The 17,611-nt window shown below is 45.3% G+C and overlaps 1 protein-coding gene and 1 non-coding gene across 3 annotated transcripts; one reads left to right on the plus strand and one right to left on the minus strand.

The window, feature by feature from the left end:
• Window positions 1–1,050: 1,050 nt before the first annotated feature.
• On the minus strand, window positions 1,051–16,079 carry FAM199X (family with sequence similarity 199, X-linked). 2 transcript variants are annotated; one of them, XM_078864961.1, is made up of 8 exons: window positions 16,021–16,079; window positions 10,549–10,595; window positions 8,973–9,185; window positions 7,015–7,231; window positions 5,807–5,986; window positions 5,506–5,667; window positions 3,869–4,162; window positions 1,051–2,851 (listed from the first exon to the last, which is right to left on the minus strand). In XM_078864961.1, the coding sequence occupies exons 1-8, from the start codon at window positions 16,060–16,062 to the stop codon at window positions 2,681–2,683; spliced, it is 1,326 nt and encodes a 441-aa protein (XP_078721087.1). In that variant the 5' UTR covers window positions 16,063–16,079; the 3' UTR covers window positions 1,051–2,680. The 2 variants fall into 2 exon arrangements, with proteins under 2 accessions (XP_078721087.1, XP_078721088.1); XM_078864962.1 differs by lacking the exon at window positions 16,021–16,079 and adding an exon at window positions 15,760–16,005.
• A 1,460-nt stretch (window positions 16,080–17,539) lies between these two features.
• On the plus strand, window positions 17,540–17,611 carry TRNAE-CUC (transfer RNA glutamic acid (anticodon CUC)). The gene has a single exon. It is a non-coding gene; the product is annotated as a tRNA-Glu (tRNA).

A 17,611-nucleotide genomic window follows, 5' to 3' on the forward strand; every position in this document is an offset into this window, starting at 1 on the left:
TTGTAAGCTATGTCAAGCGCCCTTAAAATTAAAGTTGCCAAAAGTCATGGTTTTAGCCAGGAAAGCACCTGCGAATTGAGAGTTTCAAACGCAGCGAAGTTTGTAAAAACCTGGATTTTGTCCTCTGGTTAAAATGTTATGGGGCCTCATGCTCAAGTCACGGATTTTGCCACACTTCTTAATTTAATTCTGCTAGATCCCAGATGTTGTGCCAAGGTCAGCCTCCCACTGTACCCTACCATCTGGCTTTAGGAATTCCCCACGATTGCAATCTCTATAGGTGCATAATAATACCACCGTAATGACAAACAAATGGAGTCATAAACTCAACTCTATTACAAGAAAAAAGTGTTACACAAGAACATGCATTGTGTACATATCGACAATATATCTGCACGTTAGGAGTTTTTTTTATACGGTGGTGATTAGTTCACTGCGTTGATATCTGAACATGGCCAGAAGCCACCCCAGGTCGACTAGCCCCGACATGGGCAGCGTCCGGTGCCGATTTTCAACCGACAACCAATGGGGAGACAAAGGAGGCCGGGCATGAATGACGCTCGCCCAACGCCACTACGAGACAATCTAAGTCAGTCTGTAAAAAATAAGCAAACAATTCAAGCATTAGAAACACGGGTTTCAGCATTCGATCAGCAACCCAACTAAACAAAGTGAACCACCCAAGTCCAATTGAGATAATATGGCTTCACACCAAAGATAACCGTTCCACTCATAAGTTGCCGTTACTGTTCACAAAAGTTACAAAGTTGTGAGCAAGCCACCTGTTAAATTTCGATTTAAAGCTTTCGTGACTGCACGAATTCATCTTCTTGGTTCTTTCGGCAAAGTCACGTACGTAACTTACCGAAAGAACAAAGAAGAAGCCACCTGTTGTCGATTGGTTCGGCGATTCACATTGGCTATATAACATCTCCGTTTAAACTGCATCAGCACCTGGTATTGTATAGTGCATTATCTGCTTTCACCGGGGTGTGTGGATCCAGCTTCATAAAGGGAGGCGAGCGGTAGTATGTTCACACAAGCCAAGTACAGCGTCACAAACGTAAAAATTTATGTATAGCACACATCTACAATTTTTGCAATGTCCGACTGCAGCACAACGCGTGTAAATATTTCATCTCTCTTACAATGTGTACACAGGTATGCATTTTAACATTTAGACATTATCGTGGAACTTTGCCAAGAAAAAAATAAGGGCGTGCACTGCTACAACCACATTATTCACAAGCCACTTGTATAAAGCATTTAAACAAAAACAGTTGTTTGCAGGAACTGATGCTGCCAAGGTAGTAATCTACAGTATGTATATGTATGCACGCTGTTATGAAAACTTGCAAGAAAATGAATAAATAAGTAAAATAAAAAACATTTACTCTTCTACGCAGCAAGTGTGCTGGGTTTTTTTCCTTTACACAAAACACACATTTGAAATGTGATTTTGGTCTCAAACTACTGAGGTTGAGCGCCGTTTAAATTTCATAACGTCTAAAAAAAGTTGCACAAGCTTAACTAATATTAACAACTCCCGACCCACACCGGCAACACATCCGCTCTTCCCAACTGTGGCTGCGAAACGTGGGGGGGTAAGGGGTGCTAAATAAAACAAATTACAGGATGTGAAGAGACAATGTGGCAGCTATCCAAACGGGAAAGGATGTGTTGTTGTTGGTGGGAAAACAATTTCCATCTAAATTCGACAGCCTGTTCTGCAAAAAAAATTGCGCAAAAATCTTTCTGCTAACTAGAGGTGTAACGATTAAACTGCCCAAGGGAAATGATGAATTATTGAGAATCGTCACGATTTAATTCAGGAATATATATTTTTTACATTGGTGAATATTGTGGCCACTAGTTTGAAAAGGCCAAGCGAAACCTATGCCTTACAACATATATGAATAGAAAAACGTTGATTCTTGCACATGCGATTGGATGTGTAAATCACAAGCTATTAAGTATCGATATTAGTCAATGAAAATATGATCAAATATCCCAGGTTCATCCATGTCAGGTCTCATAAGCTAAGCAGGGTGAACATGGATAATGCTTGACCACCATGCACAATTAAAAGGTTGTCATAGGGCTTGTGAGGTTACGTGGTGAGCAGCAGAGGGCAGTGCAGAAAAATAAGTTGTATTTCTATGCTTCCACATCTGTGCTCCCCACCTCCACTCACTTGCACTGACCAGTGTGGTGAAGTATGGTCAAATAACAACGTGCACAAGGAGCGAGGAGGCCCTCATCAAACAGAGGACTGAAAAAAGGACCGTACATGTCATATTAATCCATGAACCTACACATCGTTACACCTCGATCACAAACGCATGAGCAAGGCTGGCAGAGTAGTGATTTTAACATGTAGGTTTTCGCGACCAATATTATTCATAATAAAGGTTTTCAGGTTAGATCGCGTAAGTAAAAATGTGTCATAACCCTCCACCAACCGACACAGCCAGTAACATTTACAATTTGAGTCATTGAAAATGTTGTGGATTTACTCTCCAACACACCGGTGGGGGGCTTAAGTAGCAACTGATTGGCACGCTTTGTTTACATGACAAACCTTACTACCCAAAAACCTTTATTCAGAGTGGTGATGCGGTGCAGAGAATGGCGGGCGAAGGAGCGAGTGATACGAGTGGTCGGGCTGCGCGACGCGACGTTAGGACAGGATGTCCACGTCGCTGGGGTCGTCTTCTTCGGTGACGCTGAGCGACAGGACCTCCTCCTTGGTGAAAAGGCCACTTCGCTCCTCTTTGCGCGCCTGCCGCTGCCCCTTCAGCTGCTGCTGACGCGCCGCCTTCTGCTGCAGCTTGCGCTCGCGGGATCGCTTCTGTGAGACCGGACGACAAAAACAAAAAAGAGAATGTCGAATTTACATACACGCACACGTGCAAACATCGCGCTCAACGTGCTAGCGCCCCACCTCTCACGTCACACACCCACACTATTATGGCCTCATTCACCACATATCTTGCTCATCATCAGCATCGTTTGTAATTAAAATAGCAACTTGTTCAAGCACGGAAGGCCTCTAGGCACTAATACGGCCGCCCCCCACCCCGCTCTAACAATTTTGCTCGAATATGCACACCCATTCACCTGGTCAAGCACACATCTCGCCCCTGTAGGGTTCTGAACAAAGCCATTGACTAGTGGAAATGCTTGTTTGGCCATTGTATCGTAAGTACCGTAAATTGTTATTTTTTTAAAGCAAATGTCACCGAGGCTAAACTGAGGTGCACATTTGTTGCTCAGACTAGCAGAGGAGCATTACAATACACAGACGGGTGAATCAGAGATGCTATCAGAATGTTTTTGTCTCTGTTGATGCTTCCATCTCCAGGCCCGATGGAAATAATACACGAGGACAACTGTAAGGCAATTGTGGCAAGGACAAAGCATGACCTATGTGCAACTGTAAGAACATTATCTGGCAATGATATAGAAAATTGAAACTGAATAACGATTTTTTCAAATAGCACTCTACTACACAGCACATAGTCATGTGACATCTGACTGGATGCTGCATGCTTGATTCCCCACAGAGGTTAGCAGTGATTTGGGGATCGCTGTGTTTAGAGGCTATGAGCAATAACAAATAGTACTGCCAGGTAAAAAAAAAGTATCTCCTCGTACCCAATTCATGCAGCTGAAGTGATTGCGGTGATTATTATTTGTGAGCTATTTCAAAATGGTAGGCCTCACGGGGTCATGGGCAGTATGAAATTAAGTTGCGGGCCTCACGCGGCCCGTGGGTCATATGTTCACCCACCCATCATGGCCTTCGGAGTACCACCAGCCTGCAACTCTTTAAAACACCGGGGCCTCTACACCACTCCTCACTCACCTTGGAGTCACGTATCCTCTCTGCGGCCGACACCGACAGGTTCCCGTCGCTGTGGCTGCGGCTCAAGCCGCTGCTGCCCCCCACTCCACTGCTGCCGCCACCACCAGAGCTGCTGCAGCCGGCACTGCTTCCGCCCGTCCAGCAGCCGGCGCCGCTGACGCTGCTCCCGCTGCTCGTGCTGCTGGCGCTGCCGTGGCATGCGCTTGCACCGCCCCCCTCCAGGAGCCCCTTCCGCCAGCGCGGCCGGCGCAGGCTCGCTGGCGCCCCGCACCGCTGGTGGATGTAGTTGCGCACCTGTGGCAAAGCGAAAGATCAGTTGTATCCTCGTATGGGGTGGGTTTTGTCCTGGGATCCCAAATGTGATTTCATGCAGAGGCGTGTTGTTTACCCACTGATGGATGAAGGCCACCCCACACCGTCGGGCATGGGGCTTGTCTGAAGGAAGTGCATTTGCATTGGTCAGCGTGGCTTCATGAAGGGGGGACGCAGGACCAGTTTAGATTTCGCTCGTCACAAATATTTGCCGTGGACAGGAATTTGACTCGCATAGCCAGGTTCATAGTGAAGTATGCTCACCAGAACTCCTCACAAATTAAATATTACTTCAAAATAGAATTGGCCAAATTTCAGGAAGACAGGACATGGCCGGATGGCTTTCTTGAAAGGGTCTGATGACTAGTTGAGGTTTCCCTGGATAAATCATTCATCTTATTTAAAAAATGTGACAGGGCCGGATGGCTTTTAAAGGTCGCATCAGAACATTAACCCAGCACAGCCATGAGCCTAAGTTCACATTCGGCTTCCATCCAACTGAGATTAATGCCGGTTCTCAAATATAGCGAGATGTCTCACCTTGATAACCGGATTTTAATTTCTTCAGACATGCCTAATCCATTAAAAAAAATACAATTCATCAATCGGAATCACTTTCGATGCAATATAGTTGGGATTTAAATGCTATTTTAATGTGACTGTACCTCAAAACTCAGTACAAATGAGAGTGGAAGTGCACTGTGGTTATACGAAGGGACACGTTTTTGGGAATGGACTAAAGAGTGGAAGTTCCACTGTGCAGGAACAGAAAAAGGCAAATGAAAACAATTCTTAGTCAGAGTTGGTAATGGGCAGAGATAATGAGGAAGATCTTGACCCCTTAAACAGAGGGAAAAAGTCTTGAGAGTGAGGACAAAGATAGTTCTCCAGACAACACAAGACAGCTGCAGAGGACAGATTTCCCATTGAGTGAAGGCTGACCTGGTGTTGCGTGTTGGAATGGAGGGGGCATGTGGAGGTGAGTAGAGCGAGATGAGTGGGGAGAGGTAGGCAGCGATGGTTCATGGAGGATCTTTACGACTATCAGTGCAATCTTGACATTGACCTGGGATTGAATTGGCAGCCAGTGGAGGGGCAGGGACTACAACCCTGGGGGGGTGTGTGTTTCTCTGTTTCCGCTGCATTAGCCAGATTCATGTCGTGACAAAAAAGCAGCCACACATCTCATTTCCCCCATTGTTATTGATATACATCGAGATGTTTTTAAAAAAGAAAATGAAAACAAATCCCTTAAATTGGGTTCATGTCTATGTGGGAGCCGTAAGTTGTGCAACGCAATACTTTGTGCATGCGAGCGAACATACTTCCTGCAGCTTGACGTCCGTCAGGCAATTCAGCTCGATGATAAACTCATTGTCCGTCGGCGACACCTGGGCTCCGGGATCGATGATGCGAATGATGTCTAGCTGCTCGCGAAGGCCCATCTCCGCACTCACACGCCGGCTCAAGTACTCGATGTACTCCACCTGCGGTAGAAAGAATAAAAACAAAAACACTCAAACAAGTGATGGAATGGCGATATCCTCAGCCTTGATTGACTGATTTCAGTCAACTGCAGAAGGGCATAGGATAAGTGTCGTCGTGTGACCGTGTGCGAGCGCATGCCTGTTCGTCGTTGGTCATGGCGCTCCAGGGAAGTTCCTCCAGGTTGCGTTGGTGTCTACCCCTGCCCCTCCGAGCGCGGCCGCCCCTGCCACGTCCACTGGGACGGGGAGAGCCGGGGATGCTGGGGACGACGTCCGACATGGCATCGCTGCCGCTCGCGACGTCACTCCCACATGGAAACTGCAGGTCGAAGAGCAACAGGGCAACAAAAACTGTGAATGCGAAAATGGTGTAACGGGCGTTACAGGCACCCACTTTTATGTTGTTGTCTTTTACCCAAAGAGTATCGAGATTTTGCCAATTGGTGTCAAATCACTAACACAAGGAATCCATTCGTAACTCTGGCAGAGCAATGAAAGGGAACGGTCATGGCAATGGATACCACAGAGTACCACAGAGCAACTTCTGAGATCCTTCAAATGAGCTCTGGCTAAGGCAGTTGGGGGAAGCACTTTTGCACCTGCTCGATACGATTTGTCATGAATAAGAAACTGGGATTCTATTCCAAAACAGGTGCTTTTGGCATCTCATTTCTATTATGCAGAATTTTTTCTCTCGCCTTTCTGATTGTTCGCACCATGAGAGTAAAAGCTAAATTAACATAGAGCTTATGTGGGGTGCACATACACAGACTCCAGAAGGAACAGCATCATGTAAAACCTGCTCACAACTACCACCTTCCAGCCGTGATCTGTGATATCTGCAGGCAAGAGATTTTCTTCACCAAATTGGGTTAAGCCTTGCACCGAGGCCACAAAGCACACCACAAATCTTCACTGAAGTCATCCTCAAGGTGATGTACAGTCAATAAATATACTATGTACAGTGGTCGAAATAAGATAATATTTCACAGTATTCCATCCTGGCACTTCTCACAAGCACGTGCACTGGAACTTTTCAGAACAGTTAATATTTAATATTCCTATACTACGGTGTTTCCACAAAGGGGAAACAGCAATTAACATGAGCTGCAGATCAAATAGGTATCGTACTGGGATGTCTTCATTATCATTAAGAGTACTGACAATTTACAAAAATTCTAAGTCATGAAATGCATCACGAAGGTAAGAACCAATTTTAATTCATCAAACAACGCATCGTTACATGCCTCCTGATAACTTCGGCGTGATCCACCAACACTTCTGTACTCACAGGAAAGCTCCAGCATCGGCACGCAACGTGGTTACACGGCACCGTCCCCGGCTCACCTGCCAGTCGATCTCGCTGTCGGACCAGTCGAAGAAGGACGAGACATCGCTGCAAACGCTGCCCTCGCCGAACAGGTCAAAGGTCATTCCCTGCAGGTCGTCGGGCAGCATGAGGCCGTCGTCGGGCTCCTGGTCACCCGCGGAGACGGAGGAGAGCAGCTCCTCACTGCACTCTGAGCTGGCAACACTCGTGTCGCACGACGCTGCGTGCCACCCGCTAAACGCGCACATCGCGCACACACCAGCAGGTAACTATTAACGAGTGCCATCCAATGCTCACGCGCGCACACATTGTCACACACACAACAGCTGCCACTATCCAATAAGCAATGGTGGCATCACCAAAGCGTTCGTGCCAGTTTAGGCACTTTGAGGCTAACTGAAGTATCGAAGGTGTTCTGGCAAAAGACCACAGGAACTCTCACCTGTGCTCTACATTATACTAACATGCTCACATCACACAAAGACACACACAACATGCGCCATACACCACTGGTATTGTGGGACAGACCCGTGTAATGGGTTAACATATCGCGCACACACACAACCACATGCGCACGCACACATCCACATGCATGCACACAATGTTGGGAATGTTAGCAGGAGTGCACGAGCACGAATCTTAATTCGCTCTTAAATTAAATAAGTTTATTTGAATATGTAGACCTTCAAAAGGTTTAATTGATGATCAAAGTTCACGGAGAAAATATTTAATAGCCTTGGTCGACTTAAGAGTTGTAGTGTACAATTTTAAAGGAAATGCATGTAAATGTCTGTACTTTTAATGAAACACTTTTCGTTTTACAGTGTTTGCTATATATAGCATAAAAGTTACTTTACATGTTCATTGAATGTTGTGTAGTGAATAACAAATTTCACAACTTTTTGTCCCAAGGCACTTCACAATATAAAAATATACAATTGTACAACTAAACTGTTAATTGCCAAGCAATAGTGCGTTCACCACTTGCTGCAGAGGTTCACGGTTCCAATCCACTGGTTATCACTGCGGGTGTACTAACCTTAAAGATCCTGTGACGTCATTCACAAGAGTAAGCCATTTTGTGCCGCAAGTCATGGATAAAATTTGTTAAATTACCCGCAAATTAGAAATTCAGATTATACATAACAATCTTTGCCCCCCCCCCACCACCGGAACGTGAAAACTGGGCAGGACCCTCCTTAAAAAGAGTCATGAGATTCAGCGAGGCTCTCTGAGATAAACAAGCGCAAGAATGATTTGTAAAATAAGACGGCTGACAGCAGGGATACACTTTCACTTGCCACTAAAGTTAGCTGTGGCCAGGAAGTGATATCATTAATGTCGCTGTATGGTCCACTTTGGCTATTGAGTTAATACATTCCAGCAGAATTGACTGAAAAGCTGTGGTTAAAATAAACCTGGGCAGATCACGTGCAAAATTATTTGGCTCGACAACCGACTGAGACTGAAAGAGCGAGTCAATGAATGAGCGGGAAAGTGAGTGGTTGAGTGAGTGAGATAATGAATAAGTGTGTGAGCAGGAAAGTGAAATGAACAAGTGGATGTGGAGATAGGTGGGCGAGTGCAATGAGTGAATGAGCGAGTAAATGGATGAGCGGACAAGTCAAATAGTGAGTAGGTGAACGAGTGGGTGAGTGGTTGCGTGGACACACGTGAGTTGGCGAGTGAGCGAGTGGATGACCTTATGAATGAGTGGTAGGTCAACTGGTCACGTGAGTCAGTGACTGAGTAGGTGAGTGATTGACTGGCCTTGTGAGTGGGTGAGTGAGCTACTTAGTGGGTGGCTGAATGAGCGATCAACAAAGAGAGTGACTTAAGTGAAAGAGTGAGCGTACAAATCAGTATGTGGATGAACAAATGAACAAGCACACACCAACCGCCAATGTTGCTCAAATAACACACCGCTGTGATGATATGGAAAAGTAGGGGGAGGAGGGACAGTTGGAAACCAGACCTGCAGTGCTGCAGGGCGAGCGATCCGCGGTGGCGCACAGGTGGAGGTTCCCGCCCAGTCGAGTACGATGACACGGTAGAGGAGCCGTCGAACGGGGCGGCATCAGATGTGGCACCTGTGGGAGCCGTCGAGCCCAAGTGCCGGTCCGATACGAGAAACTGCCAGTATAGGCCTTCATGTCTCCCATTGCCGCCGCCACCGCTGCAACGGCCACTGGGATAGGTATAAATTATGCAAAATTAAGTTGGCACATCAGCATGGTCCACACCTCCGATTAGCAGGGTTGGCTACATCGGGTGCGAAAGAAGTTCAAGATAACATGTCGGAGACACTAAACTGCCCATAGTTCCTTGCACTAACCAGAGCGGATTGATGTTAGCTTTGGCCACAAATGGAACTAAAGTTCAGTGCAGTATGGTAAACACTGCACCACTAAGCCTATCATAGCCTACTAAATATAATGCAGTGTTAATGACGCACTGCTGGTGGTGAGTATTTGTTATTTGTTGCCGCATTGGGCTGGCAATGCAGTCTCTTAATTGTAATATATACTGTACTGTTCTTACACACATGAGAGCAGAAATAATTCGGCATGTAATGATTCATTCATCGTAATCAATTATTAAAACACATGTGTTGCACGTTTAATTATGTAAGCATTAATTTCCAATGTATGGATATTTTATGCAAATTATATGGTAGCGCGATTTTTTGGATGAAGCAATGAGTGTTATATTTTGGGGGTTTTTCTGTTTATGATATGTGGGTGCTATGTACAGGGACTGAAGATAATCTCTTCAAATTATTATTTTGGCACTATGATGGGTGCACCTGATTATAATTGTAAAGTTCCCCATTCACAAAACTTATAACTAGTGCCCTATGACCCAGGACAAAATCTCTGTACGCAGCTTTCCCTCGCTTTCTGTGTTCCAACAAAACGGCAAAACCACATGAGACAGCTGCCTTCTGAGCAGCGCATACAAAAAGACAAAAATCCCCCGTGTAGCCTAAACAAACTGTTGGGGCAAGTGCTGTTAGCGAGCACCTACGAAGACCGGCACGGCACACGAGGGAGTGGGTGGCCAGCACCACGCCTGGCTGCCTTTGTCTGCCCAGTGGCGATGTTTACACACCACACGAGGTACTCATTTGAGGCTGAGTCCATCTAGGGGAGGCCCAGGACTGGTACAGATAATCGCCACTGGCGTTGGCCATGAGCGGAAATCGAACTTGGGCCGCCGGGTTCGTAGCGCAGCGTAGCGCTAACCGCTACACTCCACACATTGTTGCATGTCTGACCGTATAGCCGCGTACAAGTCAATTCAAACCACATACAGCACACTTTGGATAGAAATAGGTCTGCCAAATATAAGCAAAATCCCACAAGCTGAACCTGTACAAGAGCTGTTTTGGGGTATAGTATCTGAGAAAAACATTCTATATTCACACTGTGAGCACCTGCTGGTGCAGGTCAATTAACATTCCTGTAAAACGCGGGGTCTAAAAAGTGAAATGCGCCTGAATCCAAAATATCGACAAATAAATCAGAGTGAATGGCAGAAGAGTAACGTACCTCCACATGTCATCAGAGCCCAGGTCTGAGAGGGAGCATTCGCTTGTCTGCAAGTGAGAGAGAACAAATGTAAAACAACGTAAATGTAGGCTCGCTCTACCTTGATATTCACGTTCCCCACACGCGAGATTTCGTAAACAAATACGTTACATAACTACTGCCTGAAGCTTTTCAATTACACTTGCATTCTGCACAGTATTATGCCCAAGAGCAGAGAGTTTTAACAAACTCCAGTCTTCTGCACCCTCCATGTTCTGAATTTCAACATTTACCAATGATCTTTGTTTACATTTCAATTCATTTGTGCTTTGTCGAACTACAAATGAAGTCGCCACAGGCTAAACACATCTGATGAATAGATATTAACTATCTTGTTTTGCATTTAATTAGCTATTCCCCTCTTTTTGACTATGTTGAGTTCAACTTCCATCGCAGCAGCCATCTGACTGCTTGTGTGCAGGCACAAGATGGATTGTTACATTGCAAGACCGGGAGAAAGGGTGATGGGCTTGGGGAAGGCATTAATCGAGCTGAAGACTGATAATGGCAGACAATGATTGATGAATATTAATCGGCGCTGTCGACATCACACGGGATACACACGTAATCTATCTTAATGTGATCAGCATATCCCTGTCACGTGGAACATGTTTACGTGTCATTGGGTACGTGAAGTAGGTAATGACTTAATATGTGATGCTCATAAATTGTTCGATTTGGCAACGACGTAGTTTAAAGCCAATAATCATGTTACATTTACAAACATATTATTTATACGTGCCAGTAAAGTTCCTGGCTGAAGAATTTTCACGACTGAATTTAACATCAACGTAAGACGTTTCGCTCAAATTGGTTTGAGCTTCCATCACAGTGTATTCGGAAATCTTGTCGGGCGCTGGAGGGTTATTGACAAAAACGTTAGCATATAACTACTACGTGACCAAACACAAAAAACAAACATGGACCAATGTGCTGGCTAAAAAAAATGTTTTACGTCCAATTAATATCTATTTGAACATAGAAGAGTGGAAGATTTGGAAAAGCAGACCATTGTGGATGAAACGGACAGGAGTTTCTGAAATCCTGCATCAGTGCGTTTACACCAGCACAATGCAGAAATCCCTCCAAGACAACATATCAATAGGTAACAACGAATCAATGCCACTTGTCATTATCACTACAGTCCCCTCAAATGGCTGGTACTCATAGAGAAAACATATGACCACGACCGCTTAAGTCTTTTTCTCACAATAACAGTATTACTTTACAAAATGTTTAGCAAAGGTGAATAATCAAGGTTTTTTAGGAGTCCTACTGTGGCGTTTGGCCAATGCATGCTTGCGGGTGATAAAAAAAACATCTACCTAAGAAAAAAAAGCCCCACCCATAAAAATGAAGTGCACTCAAGTTACATAAAATAAGTAAACAATCTACTTTGTTATACTGGCCCATACAAGCACAGCATCGCCCTGCCACTGTCTGCCTCTGCATGTTTCTCAAACACTGTATCAAAACAAAGGATCGTCGGAAAAAACATCGATGGCACCTCGACCACGCATGGCTAACGCTTAACAATTTATACAATCAGCACACCACTTTGGGGAAGTCATTACCGACTGTCCTATGGCTAGACTGGCTTCTGCCATCGAGCCATGCAATTTACACCAAAGTTGTCCACGGACTTGAACACAACTCCAAGACGTGTTCGAGAATAATAGCACCTCCGATTAGCACGGCTGGCTACGTATAGTGCGAAAGAAATTCAACATACATACTGCCAATTTTTGCCAAGATATTACCAACTTTGGCATGTTTTGTAATTACAACTGTTTAACATGTCTTTACAATATTGCAAGGTAGGCCATCAACACCCCCCCCCGACACCCCCCAAACAAATTCAGCTGCAGTTTTACAGTAAATGCCATCAGCCTGTGCTGGGTGGTGTGAGGCTGTCGAGGTTGGGAGGGTTGCGGGCAGCGTGCGGAGGACACTTAATCTCCTCGCAGCCTTTCCCATTAAGCGCCCCATTACAATACAGTTTGGATTAGCCTTCTCAAATCCCTCGCGTGGACACAAAGCACGTGTCTCTCTTGCGGGAGACATGAGGGTCAATGAGGCAGATGTGCTGCGTTTTAAAGAGAGGTTCAGCCACTGGAGCCATTGCCTCTCGGTCGCATGGGGGGAGGTCATAAGAGACATTATGCCAAAGAAAGTCTGTTAACCAACCAATGACTCAGGGCACCTGTCTAAAAATCACCTTTTTCACGTATTACACTGTGGAACAAAAAAAAATATGTTTTTCTCCCTGGAGAGTAAGTGTTGTTTTCTCATTGCTTATGCCTCAATCCCTACAAACTTTGCTTTTGTGACCAGGACAGTGATATTTTGAAATTTACCTATTTTCAATGAGAAAACGTGTGCATTTGTGTCATTCCTTCATGTAAAGTCCTGGTCACAAAAGCAAAGTTTGTGGGGAATAATAGCCATTTTCTATACTGAAATGGCATAAGCAATTAAAAAACTTACACTTAGTACCCTGGGACAAAAAACGTGTAACAGTGTTATTATTAATATTGGACTTGCTTGTCTCCATCTTGCATGCACCTTTATGTCCGATGAGTTTCTCGTCTTTTACAATAAGTTTTAAGTGTAAGAATTGGTTTATTATACCTGTGCCCACCGGGATCAGGGAGGTCTTGCCAACATAAAGCCCCCCAAGGCACAAAGGCAGCGGGAAGCAGTGATGCATATACACTGTACTGATGATTACCAACAATAATGCAACCACACTAGCAGGCAGATTAACCCTTCTGCTGTCTAAAATATGACCACAATTTTCGCTCTTATGAGTTGGGAGTTCTAAAGCAAGGCTGGGTGGGCAAAATAGACATATAATATAGTGACGTTATGTGACATCTAATGTATGATGGAAGAACTGACCCTATGGTTACAAATGTCCCATATAATATCAGCTCAGATCACACTGTCCGATGTAATATGAATGTGGAATTCCCACAATTTTCCAAGGAGACAGGTCCCAAAGCTTGTTAATGCATGGCAATACTTCGAATTTGCATAATGTAAGAACGATTGCCATGTCAGCCTCCATATTTTTGTTGTATTAAGGCAGTGCTAATGACGAATGGGGTGAATTAACATTTATAGGTATGAATTCTTTTATAAATCAGAGCTTAATTCGCTGCAGGATGAAGGACGACCCACACGCCATGTCGGTTAAGAGTGATGTTTGACCACATTTCTCCATCCTGGGCTAGGGGTAGAAATGCTATATTCCCACAGTGGAGGTACATTCACTGTGGATATAGGTCATTACATTAATCCATGGGGCACTGCCCCTAATCACAAAGGTCCTGGGTCAGGCACAAATTACGTCAAGACACCCTCTCATGCAAGGTTTTGTTATTGTTTATACACGCGTGCCTTAAGACTGCAGTAAACTGTGGCAGTGAGTCACCACTAAATATCAACATACCTTAGCATAAATAACGAATACAGATAGTAAATTAATTGTACACTGAATACCAAAACAGTGAAATAAGTAAACATCTAACAAAGTGCATGTTATTTACAGCATACAATTTAACTTATAACATACATTAGATACACTGTGCTACGAACCGAACTACCAGAGTTTAATAGCCGGCCATGGATAACATAAGCGGCGAGTGAGATCCAAAACGATCTTGGCGCCCCCCCTCACCAAGCCTCAACTTAAAAAAAATAACTATTTTTCATTTTACCAGGTAAGGTCCACTGAGCTATATAGCTGTTTGTCAGAAGCGACCTGGCTATCACAATTTATAGCTGAAGTCAGTGGCGGCATATTATGTGGACATGTATTTCAGATAATACTCTAATCTAAAGGCATGTTTCTCTAATGTGGAGGGGAAAATCCGAAGGACCCGGAGAAAAATCCACGCTACCACGGGGAGAACTTCCACACTCCAAATATACAGGCGTCAGCGTTGGGATCGAACCCACGACTTCCTGCATACCAGGCGAGGTAGTTAATATCTCGCCACTGTATACATTATTTGGTAATAGTGTTGGCAGATGGTGCGGCATTGGCGTGCAATTATGTGCTATGACGAAGGCCCACTGCCCGAAACATCGCCTTTTATATTTTTTTCCTTTCAAGGACCAGTGTGATAAAGCACTGTTTGGTTAAACTAGCACATCCGTTGCCGATATGGCATGGGTGACGGGGGGATTATTATTGTTTACGCGAGACCTGGACATACCCAGCAGAAATAGTATTCTCCATCTAATTTTACTCACCGAAACAGTACCCAGCCTTAGCCGGTGGTGGAAAAATCCACTGTCATATGCCAAAAGATGCTTCCCAAAAAGGGATACGCAACACCAAACACAAAAAAAACATCTATGGGTTAATACGATAATAGCAAGATTGTTTTCACTCCAGTAACGTAGCGTAAACAAATCGGATTGATTTAACACGCAAACAATACTATCCATAAGAGGCTTGTTTTGGGTTAGATCACTTAAATGTGTCGGATAAACCGCCACCATCCGACACGGCCGATCAGGAAGGTTTGTCACGTAAACAAAACACGGCAATTCATTACTAGGACAGCACACCGGTGGTGTGTTGGAGAGTAAAACCCACATTTACAAGTGGTATTGGAGACGTCACGTCGTAACTCGGGTACCATTATCACGCCACTTCTGACAGAAACTTTAGTTTCAATTCCGTCTTGATTTGAAGCTTTCGTGACTGCAGGAATCCATACTCTTTGGTTCTTTCGGAGAGTTCACGACTCATATAAGCCAAGGTGTGATATCTAATACAGGCACAGTATTTGTATCAACCGCGCTGCTGGAAGAGGGCCTATCGACACTATGCGAGTCGTGGTGGTTATTTGACCACATTCCACCACGTTGGTGCTTTAAGACGGGGATAAACGTATACGTGGATTCACAGTTGCTTGTACACAGTAAAAGTAACACATTTGTATATAGTATTGTACTATCATGTAAAGCTGCACGAAATTATTACACCAGACGTTCCTTTGAATGTTTACAATCACACACGCGCGAGTGCAATACTGTACAATTTACTCCGATATATTTTCGATCGCCAACCCCCTTTGTTAAAACCACACGAGTCTTTTCAACACACTCAAAACCGGGTGAGAAAGGAGCTTCAAAAGGAACCCCCCCTCCCATTGCCTCGCTCCAGGATGCCACTTAGGGAGTCGTCTTGGCGGGCGGCGCCGCGAGGCAAGGACGGTCCGCCTCGAGGCTTCAATCTCTACCTAGGCCCAACCAGGTGGCGATGCGTTCGCGGTCCATACCCCCACCCCCCCAAAAAAAAAAACGTGCACAAACAAAAAAAACCTAACTTGTCTCGAGCTCGTTCATTGCAAGTTGTCGCTAAGTCGCCACTGTAATCGTTGCGAGACATCTGCGATTAAAGTCGCAGGCACTTACCAAGTCCATAGAGCGCCCAAGCTCATCCTTTAGATTCGCCATTTTGTCCGGCCGCGGGAGAGGCGGTGACGGGAAAGGGGGTGGAGCCTGTCGCTGTCAATCACGCAGCGCGCAGTAATCCCATTGGTCCGTCCGTTCAGTTGGGCGGTCACTTGCTTTGACGAAGGATCATTGCCCGAAACGTCGTTTGTTTACTGTACACTGTACTGTATATTATTCTATCCTTTTAAAAGAAGTGCGTTTTTTTTGGCTGTTTTGGGGTACCAACTTGCCAACGCAGGATCAAGCAGATAACACGTTCAATGTGACACATTTATGCTTAAGTACGTGCAAATGTAACTATTTAGAGTGCATGCAGGCAGTGGTTAAGGTTGAACTATTTATAAAGCCAAATCACGACGTTTCGGAGGCAACACAAGCTTCCGTCTTCAGGTGGAACCGTCACAGCACGATAGCTGTATCAAGTGAGAGAAATACCAAGAAAACAGTATTTGTATATATACTGGTTGAGGGTGGGAGGAGCCAAGGTAGGCCCTGAATATTATTGTTGTGAGGTTCGGTGCGGCTGAAACACGCTGTTAGGAATGGGCCTTTGTTGTGTAAACTAGGTTGCGGATGATGTAAAGGTGCGTGTAAAAGGGACTGAGCCTTTTTTTGTTACTAATTAAATTTTTTTACCTACGTGACTTACTGAAAAAACCTAAGAATATGAATCCTTGCAGTCACGAAAGCTTCAAATCTAGAATTATTTATTTTGTCAAGGCGCCCTTCCCCCCCCCCCTTCCAACCCAGCTTAAATATACGCTCCAAGTATGGTGCTGTTTCATTCAGACGCTGTCTTCACGACAGACCTGTTCTTCACCTGAGGACGGCTGCTTGCGTTCTGGCCGAAACGTCGTGAGAATTATTTTATTATGTTTTATTTTATTATTTCCATTCTACGTGACTTTACCGAAAGAACCTAAAACTATTAATCCTTGCATTCACGAAAGCTTCAAATGGAAATGTTTTTATAAAGCCATTACGCGTCGAAGCCGCGGGCTCATTGGTAGTAAATACAACAAGGGGCGGGGCGTGGGCGGAGCGTGGGAGGGTAGGGGCTGGGTGGGGGCGGGGCGTGGGCGGGGAGGGGAGGGGCTGGGTGGGGGCGGGGCGTGGGCGGGGAGGGGCTGGGTGGGGGCGGGGCTTTTGTGTTCCCGGTGCAGTGGGCGGCGCACGTGACAACAAACAAAGCGCGGGAAAAAAAGAGGGGGGGGGCCCGGCGCGCATGGCCGCCACGTGGCGCCACCGCGTGGCGGCGTCAACGTTTCGTGTCTCGTTCCTTTCTTTCCGGCGAGGTTTTGGTGAATTGTTTGGCGGCGGCGGCGCTTACGCGAGGCACACGCTCGTGTCACAATTTCGCGCGCGAGTCGCGCAATTAGTGAATGCATCACCAACAACAATAAAATCACATGAATGTACATTATTTTACACCCTATGGTGATATTATTTAGGATAGATGATCCGCTTGTGAACGTGATCCCTGGTGGTCTAGTGGTTAGGATTCGGCGCTCTCACCGCCGCGGCCCGGGTTCGATTCCCGGCCAGGGAA

This window comes from Lampetra fluviatilis, chromosome 19, assembly GCF_964198595.1.
Source record: "Lampetra fluviatilis chromosome 19, kcLamFluv1.1, whole genome shotgun sequence".
Classification (NCBI taxonomy): Eukaryota; Metazoa; Chordata; class Hyperoartia; order Petromyzontiformes; family Petromyzontidae; genus Lampetra; species Lampetra fluviatilis.